The 18549-nt window shown below is 41.1% G+C and overlaps 2 protein-coding genes across 2 annotated transcripts; one reads left to right on the top strand and one right to left on the bottom strand.

Moving 5' to 3' along the window:
- The first annotated feature begins 342 nt into the window (after positions 1-342).
- Positions 343-7142, top strand: d2hgdh (D-2-hydroxyglutarate dehydrogenase). The gene is made up of 10 exons (XM_037695017.1): positions 343-481; positions 2316-2680; positions 2784-2841; positions 2912-3051; positions 3138-3331; positions 4245-4413; positions 4509-4652; positions 4723-4865; positions 6499-6664; positions 6741-7142. The coding sequence occupies exons 2-10, from the start codon at positions 2344-2346 to the stop codon at positions 7001-7003; spliced, it is 1614 nt and encodes a 537-aa protein (XP_037550945.1). The 5' UTR covers positions 343-481; positions 2316-2343; the 3' UTR covers positions 7004-7142.
- A 784-nt stretch (positions 7143-7926) lies between these two features.
- acvr1l (activin A receptor, type 1 like) lies at positions 7927-16665 on the bottom strand. The gene is made up of 10 exons (XM_037695018.1): positions 16512-16665; positions 13212-13295; positions 12788-13042; positions 12503-12708; positions 11801-11900; positions 11421-11567; positions 10925-11200; positions 10489-10686; positions 10151-10281; positions 7927-8772 (listed from the first exon to the last, which is right to left on the bottom strand). Exons 2-10 carry the CDS (start codon positions 13282-13284, stop codon positions 8641-8643), a joined length of 1518 nt encoding a protein of 505 aa, XP_037550946.1. The 5' UTR covers positions 13285-13295; positions 16512-16665; the 3' UTR covers positions 7927-8640.
- Between the last annotated feature and the right edge of the window lie 1884 nt (positions 16666-18549).

Below are 18549 nucleotides of genomic sequence, written 5' to 3'. Positions count from 1 at the left end.
TAATATAGACAATTAGACAACACATAAAGCATAAAATAACATTAAATTTACCTCATACAGAGAACATTAAAATATGCCATAATAAGCGACACTGCAATATGTTGCTGAATTATCAACAGTTTGTAGATTTATTTGAGAACATAAATTCATACAAAGACAATACAGCAAAATAAAGTTTATTAGTTAACTTAAAGGGCGAAATGCAATAACAAACCTTATTGGCTGCTGAGTGACAATAAAAGCTTTGCGTCTATTGGTTCAATTTGTAAGCCGCTCACTGATTGGTCCATTTTGTAGTCGCGTCACCTTTGACCCTTTACGCAATTTCCGGCCGTCGTTAGCATGCTAGTTGTAAACAAACTCAGATCTTTAATTTGTCACGTGCCCTTCAGCTCAGTGACAGACTTTATTCGGTAATCTAACACGAAGCACACAGTTTCTGATGGACGGAGGGCAGCAGGGAACTAGGTGAACATTTACGGTGAGTAAAACACTTTTAAAGGCTCCAGCCAGTCAATGAATGTGGTAATCTGAAAAAACTGATAAACTCTCAAATCAAAAATTACCTGGACTCATTTAACATCTTACCTCCACATCAATCTGGTTTCAGGAAACAACACAGCACAACCACTGCTTCACTGAAGGTTCTTAATGACGTTGTTGAAGCACTGAATGCTAAGGATTATTGTGCTGCACTTTTCTTAGACCTGTCTAAAGATTCTGACACTGTGGATCATAACATCTTGTGTCATAAACTCTCAGAAATCGGTTTCTCAGAACACACCATTGGTTGGTTCTCTAACTATCTCTCAGACCGGAGGCAATGTGTTCAACATAATGGTACTTCCTCCAGTTATTTAACAGTCAACAATGGTGTACCACAAGGCTCAGTCTTAGGACCCACCCTCTTTACAATCTACATACATAATGTAGGTAAAAACATTCCTAATGCATCCATACATTTCTATGCTGATGATACAGTTGTTTCTTGTCGAGCTAAAACTGTTGCTAAGGCTTTCCAGCTTTTGAAATCTGCATTCAACTACATCCAGACTGATTTGTTTCGCCTCAAACTTGTCCTAAATGCCGACAAAACCAAAGGGATGTTTTTTTCAAATAGGAAGTTGGTCCCAGCAGTTCTTCCTCCGATTTTATCCTCAAATGGTGTTCCCATTGAGTTTGTTGATTCCTACAAATAGTTGGGTATCTTGGTCGACTCACATCTCTCTTTTAAGCTCCATGTGGAAAACTTGATGAAGAAACTGAAAGTTAAACTGGGTTTCTTTTTCAGAAACAGATCCTGTCTAACCCTGAATGCTAGAAAATGCCTTGTATCTGTGACTTTCCTTCCCTCCATTGATTACAGTGACATTATTTACATGAATGCTCCTACAAGAACCCTGCAGATGTTGGATGCTGCAGATGTTGGACTCTGTCTATCATGGTGCACTAAGATTCATAACTGGCTGTGATTATCGTACCCACCACTGCACCCAGTATTCACTGGTTAACTGGTCATCATTAACTTCACACAGACTCTCTCACTGGTACATTTTCATCTTTAAATCACTTCTTGGTCTGCTGCCTTCATACTTCTCCTCCTACATGTCTCTGCGTGAGTGCAGCTACAGCGTGCGCTCTCAGGACATTATTACCTGCAGTGTTCCCTCAGTGAGGACTGAACCAGGCAAAAGGTCCTTCTCCTACTCTGCTCCTGTTTCCTGGAATATCTTACAAAAAGATTTGAAGCTCTCGACCTTGACCTCTCTAAGTGGCTTCAAGAATCTGTTGGACTCCTGGCAGGGACCAATGCAGACATGTTCCTGTTTTTAGTTTTCTACATTCTCCTTAGAATCTATATGTTTTTTTGTTACCTTTTTCTTTTAGCCATCCTATTTGTTTAAAAAAAACAAAAACAAAAAAAAACTGCAGTATTACTTTTTATAACTGTTTATTGTTGTCGCTGTTGTCCATTGTTGTCATCTTTCTTTGTTGAAATCAGGTCTCTCTTGTAAATGAGTCCTCGGGGCTCAGTGGGATTTACCTGTTTAAATAAAGGTTGAATGAATGAATAAACCTTTTGCTAAGCTAACTATCAATGCACTTGCATTTAAAACTATTTGCTTGATAAATCAATGTGTTTTATAATTGCAAAAATATGCTAAACATAAAGTGGAATTATTACCTACAGCATGAGACTTTGTTCATAATGGTGGAAATAATCTCATTTTTAAATGTTTTTGCTAAACATTTCATACATACAGGGTGCTACTTCATAAACCTATGACTAAACTTCTCCCACTTTAATCCTGCAGCTTGCCTCACCCACTCTTCACTCCAGTCATGTTAAGAGTTTTCCAGAGAACATCCAGGCTGAGAAGAGCTCCAAGATGCTTGTGCATCCAAAACACTGCCGCGTCCACAGTTCTGCTTGTACCTGCGGACTTCCAGAGTCCTCTCCTCATCTGGGGCTCTGCACAGTTTGTGGTCTTTTCTCATAGGTTGCACGATAAAACAGATGGAGTCAGGCCATCTCCTGCTGCGGCTCCAGAGAGGCGGCCTTTCTCCAGACTATCAGTGGAGGATTTGGCCTTTTTCAGGAAGATCCTACCAGGCAGAACCATCACTGACCCTGACCTGGTGGAGTCCAGTAACGTGGACTGGCTTAAGTCTGTGAGAGGTGAAACATAGACCTGAAAAAAACAAACATGTCTGGTATTGTGGAAAAAAAAAATCACATTTATTTTAGTTAAAATTTTATTTACCTTTGATCTCTCCTGCAGGGTCAAGTGAAGTCTTACTGAGACCTCGGACAACAAAGGAAGTATCACAAATCCTCAGGTAAACTTAAACACGTCAAATAAGTAAATCAAATATTTATCTCACTTTATACTTTGATTTCATTTGATAGCTACTGTAACAGTCACAACCTGGCGGTGAACCCTCAAGGAGGTAACACAGGGCTGGTGGGCGGCAGTGTGCCGGTTTATGATGAAATTATCCTCTCCACCTCTCTTATGAACGACATTATTTCTTTTGACAACGTCTCGGGTAAGATTCAAACTTTTACCCCAAACGATCAATTTAAAAGGAAAACTGCTTCATAAAGTGTCCTTAGATTTAGTTTTCTTTTCCAGGTATTCTTACCTGTCGGGCAGGTTGTGTCTTGGAAAACTTGTCCCTCTTTCTGGAGGAGCGAGACCACATCATGCCACTGGATCTTGGGGCCAAAGGAAGTTGCCAGATCGGGGGCAATGTGGCAACTAATGCAGGCGGGCTGCGGCTGCTGCGATACGGCTCATTGCACGGCACTGTGCTGGGTCTTGAAGTGGTGAGTGGATTGTAGAAAGGAGAAACTGCTCGTTTTTATAAAACACTATATAAAAATTACCGTAATTTCCAGACTATAGCGCACAACCGAATATAAGCAGTGCAAGAGGCTCAATGGGATTAACCTGTCTAAATAAAGGTTGAATGAAAACAATGTTTTTCCTAAACAAAGCCTTTAACACGCTGGTTAAAACAAAATAAAAAATACAGTAATTGCCAGGAAATGTCACTGATCGCTATGTTCATCTTCCTCCTGTGCACTAAAATCACTGGTCGTTATCTTCAGTGTCAGAATTGAACAGCCTCAGAAAATCGTCATCACACACGTCTGTTGTTGGAAAAATACAGCGGCCTACCAGGAAGTCATTGATCGCTATCTTTATATTCCTCCTGCTGCAAGCTTGTGCTCCGCGGAGGAAAAGTTGCTCTACATGGGGGCGGGGGGGAATTCCCTCCTTCCCTTTTCATTGGCTTCCCCTCCCAGTTTCATAGGTTCGACTGTGACCTGTTCCGATTTTTTTTTTAAACCTTTTATTTATACAGGTAACCTCACTGAGTCACGAGGACCCACCCCTCAAGAGAGACTTGTATTATGTGAGCGCCCGGGTGTGATGCAGCTAAATGTTTTTGGCAACCGGAAGCTCGTTAGCCCGTCAGAAGAAGAAAAAACATCCATAAATTAGCCACAGCATTGTTCAAAGCGTGTGAAAGAAGTGGCAGCTTATAAACCAAAAATTACGGCATGTCTTTCTGTCTGCTAATAAACTCAAACTTTGTGAATAGTCATTTTCTGTTTGGATTCCACCATACCGATCATTTTGGAGGCAAAAGTGAAAAAGTTTCTCCAAGAACCAAAGATATGGGCTTCATGTCTGACAGCAGTTTGTTTGTCCTGATGTGGGAATCCTGAGCAGGTGCTGGCAGATGGACGGGTGCTGGACTGCTTGGCCACGCTGCGGAAAGACAACACGGGATACGACCTGAAACAGCTCTTCATCGGCTCAGAAGGCACTTTGGGAGTCATCACTGCCGTCTCCATCCTGTGTCCTCGAAAACCAAAATCTGTTAATGTGGTTTTCTTGGGTAGGATTATCTTAGATTTTTTCACAGCGTGTGTGTAAAAAGATGGTTTGAAAACTAAACAATCCACATGACTCAGTCTGTGCTGCCACTTTTAGGATGCGAGACCTTTGAGCAGCTGCTGAAGGCATTTCAGCTCTGCAGAGGCATGCTGGGAGAAATCCTGTCGGCCTTTGAGTTCCTCGACAGTGAATGCATGAGGCTGCTGAAGACGCACCTCAAACTGTCCAACCCCATCTCTGGTACACATCCACACATTGTTCAGCATGGGACCATCAAACATAAACATCTGTCTGTTTCTTTGCTCTGCAGATTGCCCCTTCTACATCGTTATAGAAACATCTGGATCTGATCCGAGTCACGATGCGCAGAAGCTTCACAACTTTCTAGAGGAAGCGATGACGTCGTTGTTAGTTACTGATGGAACTGTAGCAACAGAGGAGTCAAAAATAAAGGTGACCTCATCTTCTCAGTTTCTTGGTTTGATAATAGTGTGAATATTTATGAAGCAGTCACTCTGTTGTAATCCATTGTTCTTTACGTTATTCAGCATCTTTCTCGTTCCACAATTTTTGTGCCATTTCAACAAATCGTAAATCAAAACATTCAGCTCATTCAGGAGAAGGGTGATATAACTTTTGGTATTGGTGCAACTTTAGCTTTTTGAAATATTTAGCCTTTTCTGACATTTTTTTCTCATAGAAAATGAATTGAGCTCATTTTACCTCCTTCAAATCTTTAGAGCTGTTTACTTTTACTGCTCCTTTCACATTTTGTTCTGCTTCAGCTTCTTTCAGTTTCCTTGTGCAAATTTAAACATCTTTTCAGCTACTTTTAGCTAATGTCAGCTGTTTTGTGCTCTGTTCAGATTCTTTCAGCCAACTACAATTTTTTTGTTCTTCTAACTCCTTTCTGCTCCTTTCAGCTCATTTCTGCAAGTTTCAGATTTTTCTATTGTTTCAGCTAATATTTAGCTGTTTTTAATGCTAATTTTAGCTTTTTCAGCTAATTCCACTTTTGTTGCACTAATTTAAATTTTTTCCGCCTAATTCATCAAAAATGTGCTCTGTCCACGTCCTTTTGGTAATTTAAGCTTCTTTCTGCCTTTTTAGCTGCTTTTCAGCAGGTTTTTTGTTGTTGTTGTTAATTTCAGGTTTTTTTCAGATAATTTCCACTTTTTGTGCTCATTTTTGCTTCTTTAAGCCTAATTGGGCAAACATGTTCTTTCTGCTTTCTTATGCTAATTTAAGTTGATCTATATTTTTAGCTACCTTTTGAGCATTTTTAGCTAATTTCTCAGCTGTTTTCAGATACATTTAAGTTTTTCATGGTAATTTTTGCTACTTTTAACCAAATTAACTTCTTTGCGGTAATTTTAGTTATTTTTCTGCTAGTTTAAGTTATTTCTGCTTTTTCAGCTACTTTTTAGCTTTTTATGCTTAATTTAGCTTTTTCAGCTAATTCCACATTTTTGGATCTCTTCTCAGCTCCTTCCACTTCCTTCTGGTAGTTTTAGCTTCTTTCTGCCTTTTTAGCTAATTGTCAGCTATTTTTTTTTAGCTAATTCCCTATTTTTTGTGCTAATTTCTGCTTATTTAAACCTAATTAGGCAAATATGTCCTTTTTGCTTTCGTCTGCTGACCTGGACTTGTTCTTCCATTTCAGCTGTTTTTAGCAAGTTCTTCAACAATAAGCATTCACACTGCATTTGTGCAGGAAATGCAGTTTCTCTAGTTAAAAGCATCGTAACATGATTAAGAAGTTAATTATTTATCTGTCGGTTCTTTGAATCATTGTTTTACTCATTAGACACTTGACATGCGTGTGCATGTACACGTTAACTGTTGCAGGGTTCAATTGCTTCATGAACTTCTGCTTAAACCAAGTACTGTGCTCTTCCCTTTAGGGAATGTCTCGACTATTTTATGAATTAAACTTAAGAAAATTCCTAGAGAGCATTAGTGGTTCAGAGGGATCTTTAAGAATCAGATTTTTTCTGATTAAAATCACGTTTCCACGTTCTTTCCAGCATTTAGTTGGCCCCGCAGGTAAAGAAAGATCGATGCCTTTCCATTTCCACCTTTCCAGGCCCTGTGGTCCATGCGTGAACGCGTCACCGAGGCACTGACTCACGACGGCTTCAACTACAAGTACGACATTTCTCTTCCAGTGGAGCGGATCTACCAGCTGGTGACAGACACCAGGGAGCACCTGGGGAACCGGGCCAAGAGCGTGGTGGGATACGGACATGTTGGTGAGACCTCGCGTTTTGTTTTCAGTTTTAACCCAGACTCCTCCTCATCCTCCGTCTTTCCACACGCGTTCTGTAGGTGACGGCAACCTGCACCTGAACATCACGTCTCCTGCCAAAGACCCTGCTCTGCTGGCTGCCATCGAGCCGTTCGTGTACGAGTGGGCAGCCAGGTACCACGGCAGCATCAGCGCAGAGCATGGACTCGGTCTGAAAAAGAGGAACTACATCTACTACAGCAAGTCGAGCCAAGCCGTGGCCCTCATGACTCACATCAAGGCCCTGCTGGACCCCAAAGGAATCCTCAACCCCTACAAGACCTTACCGGATCATCTGAAATGAATTTTGTAACAACTCTTCCAGGAGCTAACTAACATCTACAACTTCACTACACATGGTGTGCACGGCCACGGAGCTTCTTTTCCTGGTGTGCACATTTGCAGGTTGATCAACGTTTACATCAGGGAGGTGCAACTAAACCGCTCGCAGTCCATTTAACATCTAATTTTATTTTCAGTGAACTCAAGTTGTACAGCTTTATCACTGATCATCTACTCAGTGGGTCCCAGCCCGGGTCCTTGAGGAACACCATCCTGCATGTTTCAGTCGTTTCTCTGCTCCAACACGAGTCAGTGAATTAATTACTTCATGTTCTGCAGAAGCTCGTTAATCACATTCAAACCAGGTGTTGGAGCAGAGGAACAACTAAACCATGCAGGATGGTGTTCCTCAAGGACCCGGGCTGGGAACCACTTATAAAATAACAGGATCACCCATTTGTCATTTTTTTTTCTTGATACATTTCATTTTATTTTAATTAAGATCATCGTTGGGTCAGACTGAGCTCACCCCTGCGCCAGATGTGGTCCCTGAACAAGTCCTGGTTTAGATACTTTAAAATTCTCTTCACGTATTTGAATTAGCACGATGCATTCAAGCAAGGTTACAATAAATGTACATGTAGAGCTCTAATAAAACCACCAAACAGGCTGATCATTAGGCAGTAGTGCAGGAAATGTTTTATTACATATAAAAAAGACAAAGCAACTTTTTTCTCTGTAAAACAAACAAAAACAAAAGGCAGCACTTTTGAACTAACTTCTTTGTACACTTAGCAACTTCTTAGTTCAAAAACAAGTTCCAGTAAAGACAGTGTTTTGTTTTCGTTTGACACAGCGAGGCGTCACGCCCAGTTTGCTACATAAAAACTCCTTTACCTTCATTTTCTGCAGTGCCTTGAGGCGTGCCCAGAGAGGATATGTTTCATGTTCCTACTTGTAAATAGATTTCCTTTAAAACAAACCGTTTCTTCCTGTGTAAACAACCCTGTAGTTTTATATCCAGCATGTTCCGTACAAGAAAAGTCCTTTACTCAGTGTGTGATTACTTCCTGATAGTGTCATTAAGGTTATAGAAAGTCTAATAAAGTTGATGCTTACATACGTTTAGTTTCATACACCAGTCTTACATTTATCCTCAGTAGTAACGGTGGAGCTTTAATACATAAATATCAGTAATATTTGCTTTATAAAGGTAAAAAAAAGGTTGATTCTAGTGGCTCCTTTTCCTTTTGTGTGTGAGCGTTTTGTGTATGTGTGGCAACAGTTGTGTTCTGATGAAGTGCAGCGTTTCTGATTGTCTCTGAGCAGAGCGCCACGGGCCCAAACCTGGCTGGAGGTCAAACTGTCTGCAGGAGACAGTCGGCGTGTGGAGGAACCCAGAGGTGCATTACTATACAGCCCAGTGACACCAGCAGACCACACATCAGCTCAGTGGGAGCAGAGACGACTGCTTCATGTCCCTTTGTCAGACATGACTCGTCCACACGGGCTCTGAGTCCAACGGAGGGATGTCAGAGGAAGGTTAAGCTCGAGTCTTCATCGTTCCTTCCGATTACTTTCTTCTTGTTTAAAATAAAATAAAATACTCGGAGCTGTAGTTGCAGCCAGTCCCTGACTCCATGGCGCTGCCTCTGACCCTCATGACTCCTTGCCCTTCTCCAGAGAGCTGTGAATCTTGTCCAAAGTCTTCTTGATGCGCAGCGCTGTGAGTCGGGCCGAGGGGTTCTGGTACCAACACTCCTTCATCAGTTTAACCAGAGCAGAGAGCGTCTGCAGGACACAACACACGAGTCATGCAGTGAGAGCAGTAAGGAAGCACCACGGGGGGCTGCAGGAGATGAAAACTGTTTTCGGCTATCTGCAGCGTCCCCCGTCTTTAAACTGAACTTAGTTTTGACAGCAAGCTAATGAAAAGATAACGGGCTGGTAAAAAAAATGTAAATCCTCTACGTCAAATTTTAAAAAGGGTTTGCTGTCACTAAAGTATCCAGATTCTAAACAAAATTCAAGAAAACTGCAAGTTGCCAAATATTTTTACTACCATATTTTTCACCCTACAAGTCGCAGTTTCTGCATAATTTACAGGCCCTGTGACTTATACACCGAAGTGACATATTGATGGATTTTTTCCATATTTATAAACCAGTTTTTGACTGAGATACGACCGTTTTCATTCATTCTGACTGAAAATGTTGAACACTACCATTTTCAGCCACTAGATGGCACTCGAGTAGTACGGCATGCCGTTGTGTCATGTAATATGTAAAAGTGGCTGTTAATGATCGGTTTGCCACAGCTTCCCACCTTGGTCCAGCTCGTCTGGAGCAACCGTCAAACCAGCTTCATTTCACTGCACCAGTGACATGCAGCTGGTTTGACCATTAAAGTCAATTTATTAAGTTAAAGTTCAACTGAGACACACCTTTACTATAATGTTGAGCAAACAATTGTTTTAGGTGTTAATTTGTTCAAATCCTTCCGTGCACGCCCCACGGCCGCCATTTAGCAGCCAATTGATTTTTGGCACAACACCGGCCCACATTTCCGGGTTGTCGGCGATGACGCGTAATAGATGCAACGTATTTATGGATTTTTCCACTTTATTAGACACATTTGGACCGATGCGACTTATAGGGCGAAGCGACGCGTACGGCAGAAAATATGGTAGTTAATATAATTTGGCATCTGCAAACATCAATGTTCAGCTGAAGAACCATAAACCACTTACAATGGGATTATTACATATTAAACCACTTACAATGGGATTATTACATATTCCAGGGTAAAGTAGCAGGTTTGTAACCTCAGTCAGTTTGTCAGGACTTAAGTGATGAATTGTTTGGATCATCACTGACTATGAACGCTTCAAGAACAAAAATAAAAGCCAGTAATTTCCATCTTTTGACATTTTCACAATTTTTTAAGAGCATCAATCTTTCATCCCCCTCATCCAGATCAAAGCAGAAGAGCAACAACAAACCTAAAATGTTTCAGTGTGATGTCATTTAACCGGTGCTTTAACACATTTTAATATGTGGATATGCAAGTACAGAAAATATCTAATGCCTTAGTCCTCAATCTTGCATCTGCTGCCTATTTTTTAGAATCTTTTTAATACAACAAAGTAGTGCATGGTAGTATTACTTACAGGATCTGAAAACCAGCGATTAGGAATGAAAGGCCTCTGCTGCTCCACACACACCACCTTCCTCATGTCCTCAAAGCTGGGGTCATTTGGCACCTGGTCGTAAAACGGAGGTTTGTACTCCTCAACAATACCTGCAGACATTTTAACGCTAGAAGTTAGCAGGAAGCACCTTTACAACAAAAATCATATTTCTAACCACAACAGGGGCAGTCCAACAGACTATTTACAAACAACAGGAAATATTACAGTCGTACTGACAACGCAAGGCTTTTTGCCCAACTATTGCATCACCATGACACTCGTGTGAGGTCCACAGCGACGATGTGCACTCTCCTCACCGTTGCTGTATGTGCGTCTTGCTATCTCCCACAGTACCAGTCCGAAGGCCCATATGTCCACTCTCTTGTAGGCGTCGAAGCAGTCGGTCTGAATGGTTTCATCCAGCACTTCAGGAGCCATGTAGCGTTTGGTGCCAACCTTCGGATTGTTGCCCACGTCCAGCAGGTTGTCTGCCTGCGAGTGGGTCACAGCCAGCCCTGTAACGAGCCGTCACAGACAACGTTACTGCCAACACTTCACAAAGCCCGTCACGTGGAAACTGTGGAACCTGCACACGTCACAGCTGTAACAAGTTTGACAAACACAACTTTTCTGTCAGGGAAAAGTTAAAATTAGATTAAATTAGATTATGAAGCACCTGCATTTCAGGGGTTTAACGTTAAAGACCAGACGTAGTACCATAAACACATAAATAACTGCAGGATGAAACCTGACCCAGGTCTGCGACGCAGCAGCGCAGCTCCTTGGTCACCAGGATGTTTTTGCTCTTCAGATCTCTGTGAGCGATGGCAGGTTTTCCTTCTGTGCCAATGATCTCTGTGTGCAGGTGCACGAGGCCGCACGCTATCGAAGCTGCCATCGCCAGGCCTTCGGATGTCTCCACGGCAACGCGCTGCAAGTAGTCATAGAGGGAACCGTTCTCGTGGTAGTGAGTGATGAGCCACAGCTGAGTGGTGGAGTTACGAGAAGTCATGTCGGATGCCATGAACCCTGAGAGGAGCAGAAGAACAGGTTGTGTCACACAGAACACAGGTGAATCTGTTCCATGAGCCATTGAGTAAAACAGACATGGACAGATGTAGTAACATTTTAATATTACAAAGCAAAGGTTAGTGTACCGTTCCACTATTTTCAGACAAATGTATAAATGCAAAGCTACAAAAAAGTAGCAGTATTTCCTCCTGCACGTGGGATCAAATGTCAGACATACCCAGTATGTTGTCATGCCGAAGCAGCACCGTGTTGTAGATTTCCGTTTCTCTAAACCAAGACTTTTCATCTCTCGACGAGAAGATTTTCACTGCGACGTTCTCCCCCTGCCACTGACCTCGCCACACCTCTCCATACCGCCCTTTACCTAGAAAACAAGAACCAGACGACTTATTCATGGCCTCATGTTGTCCACACACTGCTGTCTGGCTGCAGTGAGCAGAAACTGTGCAGACAAACTGGCAGATTATTGAAAATACAGGTTTTCCTTCTGGGATTTATGACACTTTAAACTTAACAATTGCTCATGTTTTGAAAAAACAAAAGGAAATCTGAATTTTTTGATGAACAGTGCCAACATGACGCGTGTCTCACACCCACCTACACACTCCACCAGACTGATCTGCCTGGCTACAGTTCTCTGGACGAGGAAGGGAAGACCTGAACCGCTGCCTGAAGTGCACGAGTGATCCAACAGGTCCTGGAGGCAGAGCGGGATCACAACTATTGTAGATTATTTAATTAAAAGTTGAGGGTCAGACAAAACAGAAACCTGGCCAGATGCTAATTGTTTTAATTTATTTCATTTATGAGATTTAAAATCGCTTGCAAGAGGTCACAACGGGCATGAGCACTAAAACCCAACACTGATTATAGAAAAACAAAAACCAGTGCACCCTCTGCTTTTTGTCATGTTCCAACGATACTCACCCTGAACGTACGCTAACTTTGTTTTAGCACTGCTAGCTTTGTGCCAGACTTTACACATTGATAGCACAACTTCTGAGAGCAAATGCAACTTTAAATTAACATATATTTAGACATTTACTTATCCAGTCAAACACATTATAGTTTGCATTTTTCATCAGTGGACAAAATATAAAGTGTTTCTGTTCCTGCACTACACCAATTTGTGCTCATGCAAAACTAAAAGTAAATAAAAAGGAGCATTTTAATTTGCAGGTTAATCACAGCAAGTAAGAATAAGTTCAACTGGATCAGGACCAACGTGCCGGACTGTCACTTGAGCTTCTGTGCTCATTATTAAACAACAACACGGAGAAAAAGGATTTTTATTCTTACCGCTAAAGTGCTGTCCCCCACGTTGGAGGTGATGAGTCCGTCTCCCTGCTCGGTGTCAAACTCCTGCAGCCTCTGGAGGCGGCCGTGGTGGAGCCTCCTGCACGCCAGCACCGACACCACGGAAAGCAGAACCAGTATGACCACTGGGGCCAGAACGAAGAGAGCTAATGTCTCCACACGGTACCGAACTGGTTCACCCTCAGGGACTGTTGGAAAGGAAAGGTCCTTGTGAGAACATCTGTTTGACGTCATATAAAAAGTGCACGCAGTGAACTGCTGGAGGACCTGATGGCAGAAGAGACAACAGCAGGCTGCTGGTGGTGTTGCTGTTGCACCGGTCCTGGGAGCAGCAAAGAATGGCTTGATGGAAGGACGGAGCTGTGGAGCACTGCAGAAGGATCTTCTCTGGACCTTTCAGACAACCGCGCTCAAACACAATCCCACTGCTGCCAACTTTAACAGAGGAGAAGCACTGGGTACCGTGGCACTGTGAGGCCTGGAGGCATTTTGGGCCTTCGCAAACACACACCAGGTGTTCATCTGTGAAACAAGAAGCGAATGCTTCACAAATACAAGTTCTTATTTTAGTACCTGGCACATTTCATTGAAAACCAGTCGTAAATATGGAAGATGGTGTTCATAATATTTTGTCCTAAGCAGAAGAGAGCACACATCAGACTGAAAGCAGCACATAGCATGAGGACAGTACCTGAGCCCTCAGCTGATGCCAGCAGAGCCTGCAGGAGGAGCAGCAGCAGAACATGAAAACTGCTAAGACCCATGTTTCAGTGCACTAACAAGACAAAGGAGAAGCCAGAGTGAGTTCAAACGAGTGCACAGCTGCAAAGTAGATAATCACATTTACTGATCTCCTGTTAGACCATCACGGCTTCAGACAGAATGGAGGAAAGAAACTATGACGGTGGAATGAGCTTTCTACTCATGATAAACATTAAACTATAACCTTTGTTAGGTTACAGTTTGAAAGATGTCCCCAAAAGTCCTGAATCTATTTACACAAGGAATATTTAAAGTCAGCATGAGAAGCTGCTGTCCTGTTGCAACGCAGCAGAACGATGCTGCGTCAGCACAGGATCTATCAGGCAATCACAAGGTGGAGGGATTTTTTTCTAGTTAACCTAAAATAAAATAAATTAAAAAAAAATTCATTTTTTTGGAAGGACCACCTATAAAAATGACACAATATACACGATGAATAAAAGACAATCTTTGGATTTTAGCACTCTGCTTGCACCTTGGGCATCCACATGAGATTAGGAGTGTATTCTTTTTAGATGGGAGCTCACAGGCGTGCAACTTGTCAATATTGCAGAAAATAGGCAATTTTTCAACTGTGTGTTTGCAACCAAATCAACAAAGAGCTGTGCGTCTGTGTCATGAACAACTAGTTCATGAAAATTACTGCCTTTTTGTGTGCGCATGGATTGCAAAACTGCGTTCTACACCATGCAAAATATTTTGCTGTCCACCTCCGCCCACAACACGCCCGCCTCAGCTCGCTGTTAGCCGTGGCTGTTTTCTGCCTGCTAAGGCTGGGCAATATGGACCAAAATTAATATCTCAATATTTTAAGATGGATGATGATATATAGGGGTGTAACGGTACACGCGGGTGTATTGAACCGTTTCAGTACAGCATGTTTGGTTCGGTCCACCTGCGTACTGTTTCGGTAATTTTTCCACTCATTAAATTTCATTAACGAGAGATTATGCACCGCGGAACTAAAGTTCCTAAGCGTGTTTCAGCACGGCGCTATTATCTTGCAGCACGCGCAGCATTAGCAGCCCAGAATCTCGTTGTGGTCTCCTGTTTGGGAACATTGTGGCTTTCTTGTTAAAAGACGAGCGCAAATCCAAATCCGTGTGTCGACGTCGTTTCACGAAGATCGGATCTGCGGCAGCAACACGTCGAACGTGTTAAACTTGGAACGACATCGTCCGAACGTGAACGTCTCTTCTACAGTTGGTGCAAAGAGCGATAGCAGCAGCATTTAAACAACCTTCATCCGGTCATTCAGATCGGTGCAGAGCAATAACACAAGCTGTGGGAGCTCTTAAAGCTCTGGATCGACGTCTGAACGTTGTTGATGCGGCGACTTTACGCATAAAGTTCTTCAGCTAAAATGTTGTAGCTGCACTTTATGAAAAAGCTAAAACTGATCATGTCAACAAGCCCGACCCCAGATTTAAAGTCCAGCCACATCAATGATGAGCGAGAGAGGATATTCAACCACCTCATATGATGACAGTGCAACAAGAGGTATTGTTACTGTGATCTATCTAATTATTATTTTTAATTAAAATTTTAATCTTATTAACTCAATTTATTTTAAAATCTCTGTGTTGTTTGCAGTCTGAGGATGACAGCAGCTGAGTCCACCAGATCACCTCCAGCTAAGAAGTCTGTTATGACTGAACTTGTTTACTTGGCATATTTTCACAATAAACATTTTGTAAATCTTTATTTTGGCCTTTTTTGTACCGAAAATTAACCGAACCAAACTGTGATTTTTAGCGTACCATTAAACCCCTAATGATATATATTTTTTCTTTCCATAAAGTAATAACAAAACTATATTTGAGTCAAAGCTTTGTCCCAGTTGTCACACAGCCACCTTTATTAACAAACAGCTGTAACTGTACAAAATAAATTCCTCAAAAATAATGTTTTTTTTCCTGCATAACAAAACCAAGTACGAGACTATTATCGTTTTATATCGATAGTCTCATTTTATACTGCGTATGAAATTATCTTGATACTTTTAAAATATCAAGATATATAGCTGGAGCTATGAGACAAGTCAAAGTGGCAGCAGTGGTCAGTTTCATGTCTCCATGACAAGGACGAAACCTTCACGTTACATAAACTGTAAGTAAACAGAAAAGTAGACTTTGTATGTTTTAGATCACCGTGTTAAGAGAATTATAACAGTCTTCATATGTCTACATGTAAATGAGTCTAATAATCATGAGGTTGTGGGTTTGAGTCCAGGTCAAGCACCCACTGCCCAACCTGGGCTCTATAGACAGTTCACAAATACACATCAAAGTATCATGACCACAGTACTGGTAACTCACAAATGTGTGTACTATATGACTGCCACAGCTGCTGTCAGTGTTTTAAGGTTAGTGTGATCGTCACCCTTCATGAATAAAAATAACTTTGCATAATATGATAAATACATGGCATATGACTCCAGCTTGTTTGCAAAAAGAAGTGATGATTGTTTATCCCAGTTAACAGAAAGGCCAACTCAAAGGAACACAAGCAAATAGGATTCAACCTTTAATTCTCCTAGGAATAAATCTGCAACAAACCCACTAAAGAAATGAGTCCAACAGATGGAGAGGACTATAAAAAGTCACTTTTCACTCAGAAGGAGCAGAAAGAGCTGCTACAAACAACTGATCAAACTCTGATTTATAAAAAACCTTCCTGTGTTAATTGTATTGTTATATTTTTAAAAAACGACCGGTGACCCCGCGACCCCAAAAGGAAGAAGCGGGTAAAGAGAACGGACGGATGCAACGTTTGGGTTTAGGCTAAGCACTATTGTTTCAGATTTAGACATTTCAACAAATTCAATGTCTGTATTTAATTTTATTCATGTGAATAAGTTGTTTAAAAAAAGCTGATTTGTATTGCTACAAAGAAGAAATCAGTCGGTCGTATCTGGCTCTGCAGTCTCAGACAACAACACTCCACTAGCTTGCAAGCTAACTTTAAATTTAAACACCATAAACTCTGGAGTCTCTGAACTAGAAATCTTTCAGAAACGTGTTCGCTGTAGACCTCGTCACATGAAGGCCTGGTAGTGTGCTGGGACCAACAGGCCACTAACAGGAGGTGTATTGTCCGATCCCAGGCGACTCAGAGGCGCCGCTCGGACCGACCGTTAGCCTGAGAGCTAAAGCACAAAGCGCCGTCTGACAGCCGGCCGAGGACTGTTAACAAAAAAATCACAGATTAAACACAAACGCACACCTACCTGGCATGAAGTGCTGCTATTAGTTCATTCTGGGCCGTCTGTACCTCCAGCCATTGGTTTTAAATATCGTGGTAGCGTAATTTGCAAGGAAAAAACAGCAGAAAGTGCAGCTGCAGCCCACCCGCTGCTGTTTTCTTCTTCAGCGACGCATGACGTCACCAAAACATTTTCCTCCAGGTGCATTGTGGGGCAGCAGAGTCCTCCAAGTCTGTAAATCTGCAGAGAACCTCTTCTCTCCAAGTAGGAGGCAATAAGTTTTAATAGAATTTTTAAATATGACATTGTTCAATAGTCCCTCATGTGTTTCCTCATTTATTTATATGTACATTTTTCTTTAAACTTCTTTTACACTAATTTTCAGTCCAAAATTATGGAAGCCCATTTCAGCCAATCTGATTAAAACCCCTCTAAATCTTTGTTCACACTGCAGGTAAAGGTGGACTAAATCCAATTGTTTGGCCCATATGCGGCCAATATCTGATATTTTTTAAAACATTTTTATTTTTATTTCTTGACAATCTGAATGTAACAGATCCATTATTTATTTATTTTCTTCCAGATTTGACCCAGGTCACTGTCACATGTGGTACTAAATCTGGTAAATTTGCAATGTTTTTTGAAGCAACCTCAGTCTGACCAATGTCACATATCGCTTGACTTTTATAGCACTGAAATAAGGGAATACATATCAATCGAAAATTGATATCACACATCAGAACTGCACGTCTTCAACTACAGAATAAAAATCCAGTTGTTTTGTCTTTTTAAAATTTTTTTTTTATATTTACCATGTTCTAAATTTACACCAACCTATGATATTAGCTACAGTACGCCAACATGTCGGAGTGTATCGGTACTAGCGTTCAATATTTGAGAGTGCTTCTACTTTCAGTAAATCACTTCCATTCCAGAAGTGCAATTCTGTGCTGAAGTATCAAAGTTTCTTTATTTGTCATACATGTGGTACATGTGGTGGAACGAAATTGTGTACACATGGTCCCATCCAACAAAGAATAAAATGTAAAGAAAAACAGTAATAAGATCTAAGATATGAACTAAGAAAACTAAAACTAAACGTATGCTAATCACTAGTAGCATAAAAACAATATTCTGGACTATGTAAGAAGCATCAAAAATGTGTTCATTTTGTTTAATTAATTATCAAAGTGATTTTATTTATTAGTTTTTTTGCGACTGTGGATGGGTGGTTAGAGCAGTCTTCCTACAATGCAAGAGTTGGGGGTTCGATTCCACCAGCAGTCACATGTCGAAGTGTCACTGGGCAAGACGCTGAACCCCTCGTTGCCTCTGATGTGTCCATCAGTGTATGAATGTGATAAATCTCTGATTAGTCTCTTTAGAATGATTTGTTCAATTATGAATGGGTAAATGAGACACAGATTGTTGTAAAGAGCTCTGAGTATCCCGATAAGATGGAAAGGTTATAAGTGCAGTCCATTTATTTATTTATATTGCTTTAGTCTTGATTTTAAGCACTTTTGGTAGCAGGTGCTGTTTTAAATGGGCTTTATAAATAAATTGGACTTGAATTGACTTGATTTAGGAGTTAAAACATTAGATTAAAAATTAAAAATGAGCCAAACATAATCAGAAATTCAGAGTTAAACAAAGAAATAAACAAGACATTTGATTATCTTTAAACAACTTTATTGTTTTAATATTTAAACTGAGGATTGAGACTTTATTCTAAAAAGTATCCGCCTGTAAATATTTGATTGAGGAGGGTTATGTAAGGACAGTTAAAAAAAAAAAAAGCTGTGAACCAACTTGAATTTTCAAGTTACAGCTCGGTCTGTGTGGGTGGAATTATTTTCTCCCTAATGGCTAAAATAAACCTCTGCTTCTAATTTAACTATTAGAAACAATTTCAGTACAGCAGAATAAATATTTGCCAGATTACATATTACATTTTTGTCTCCCACCGTTAAGCAAAAAGGGAATTGTAAACACCCTCCATCCATCCATCCATCCATCCATCCATCCATCCATCCATCCATCCATCCATCCATCCATCCAT

The sequence above is a fragment of the Nematolebias whitei genome, chromosome 21 (assembly GCF_014905685.2).
Source record: "Nematolebias whitei isolate Nwh7 chromosome 21, NemWhi1, whole genome shotgun sequence".
NCBI lineage: Eukaryota > Metazoa > Chordata > Actinopteri > Cyprinodontiformes > Rivulidae > Nematolebias > Nematolebias whitei.
The sequence above is the reverse complement of the archived record's forward strand: the minus strand, read 5'-3'. Positions and strand labels throughout refer to the sequence as shown.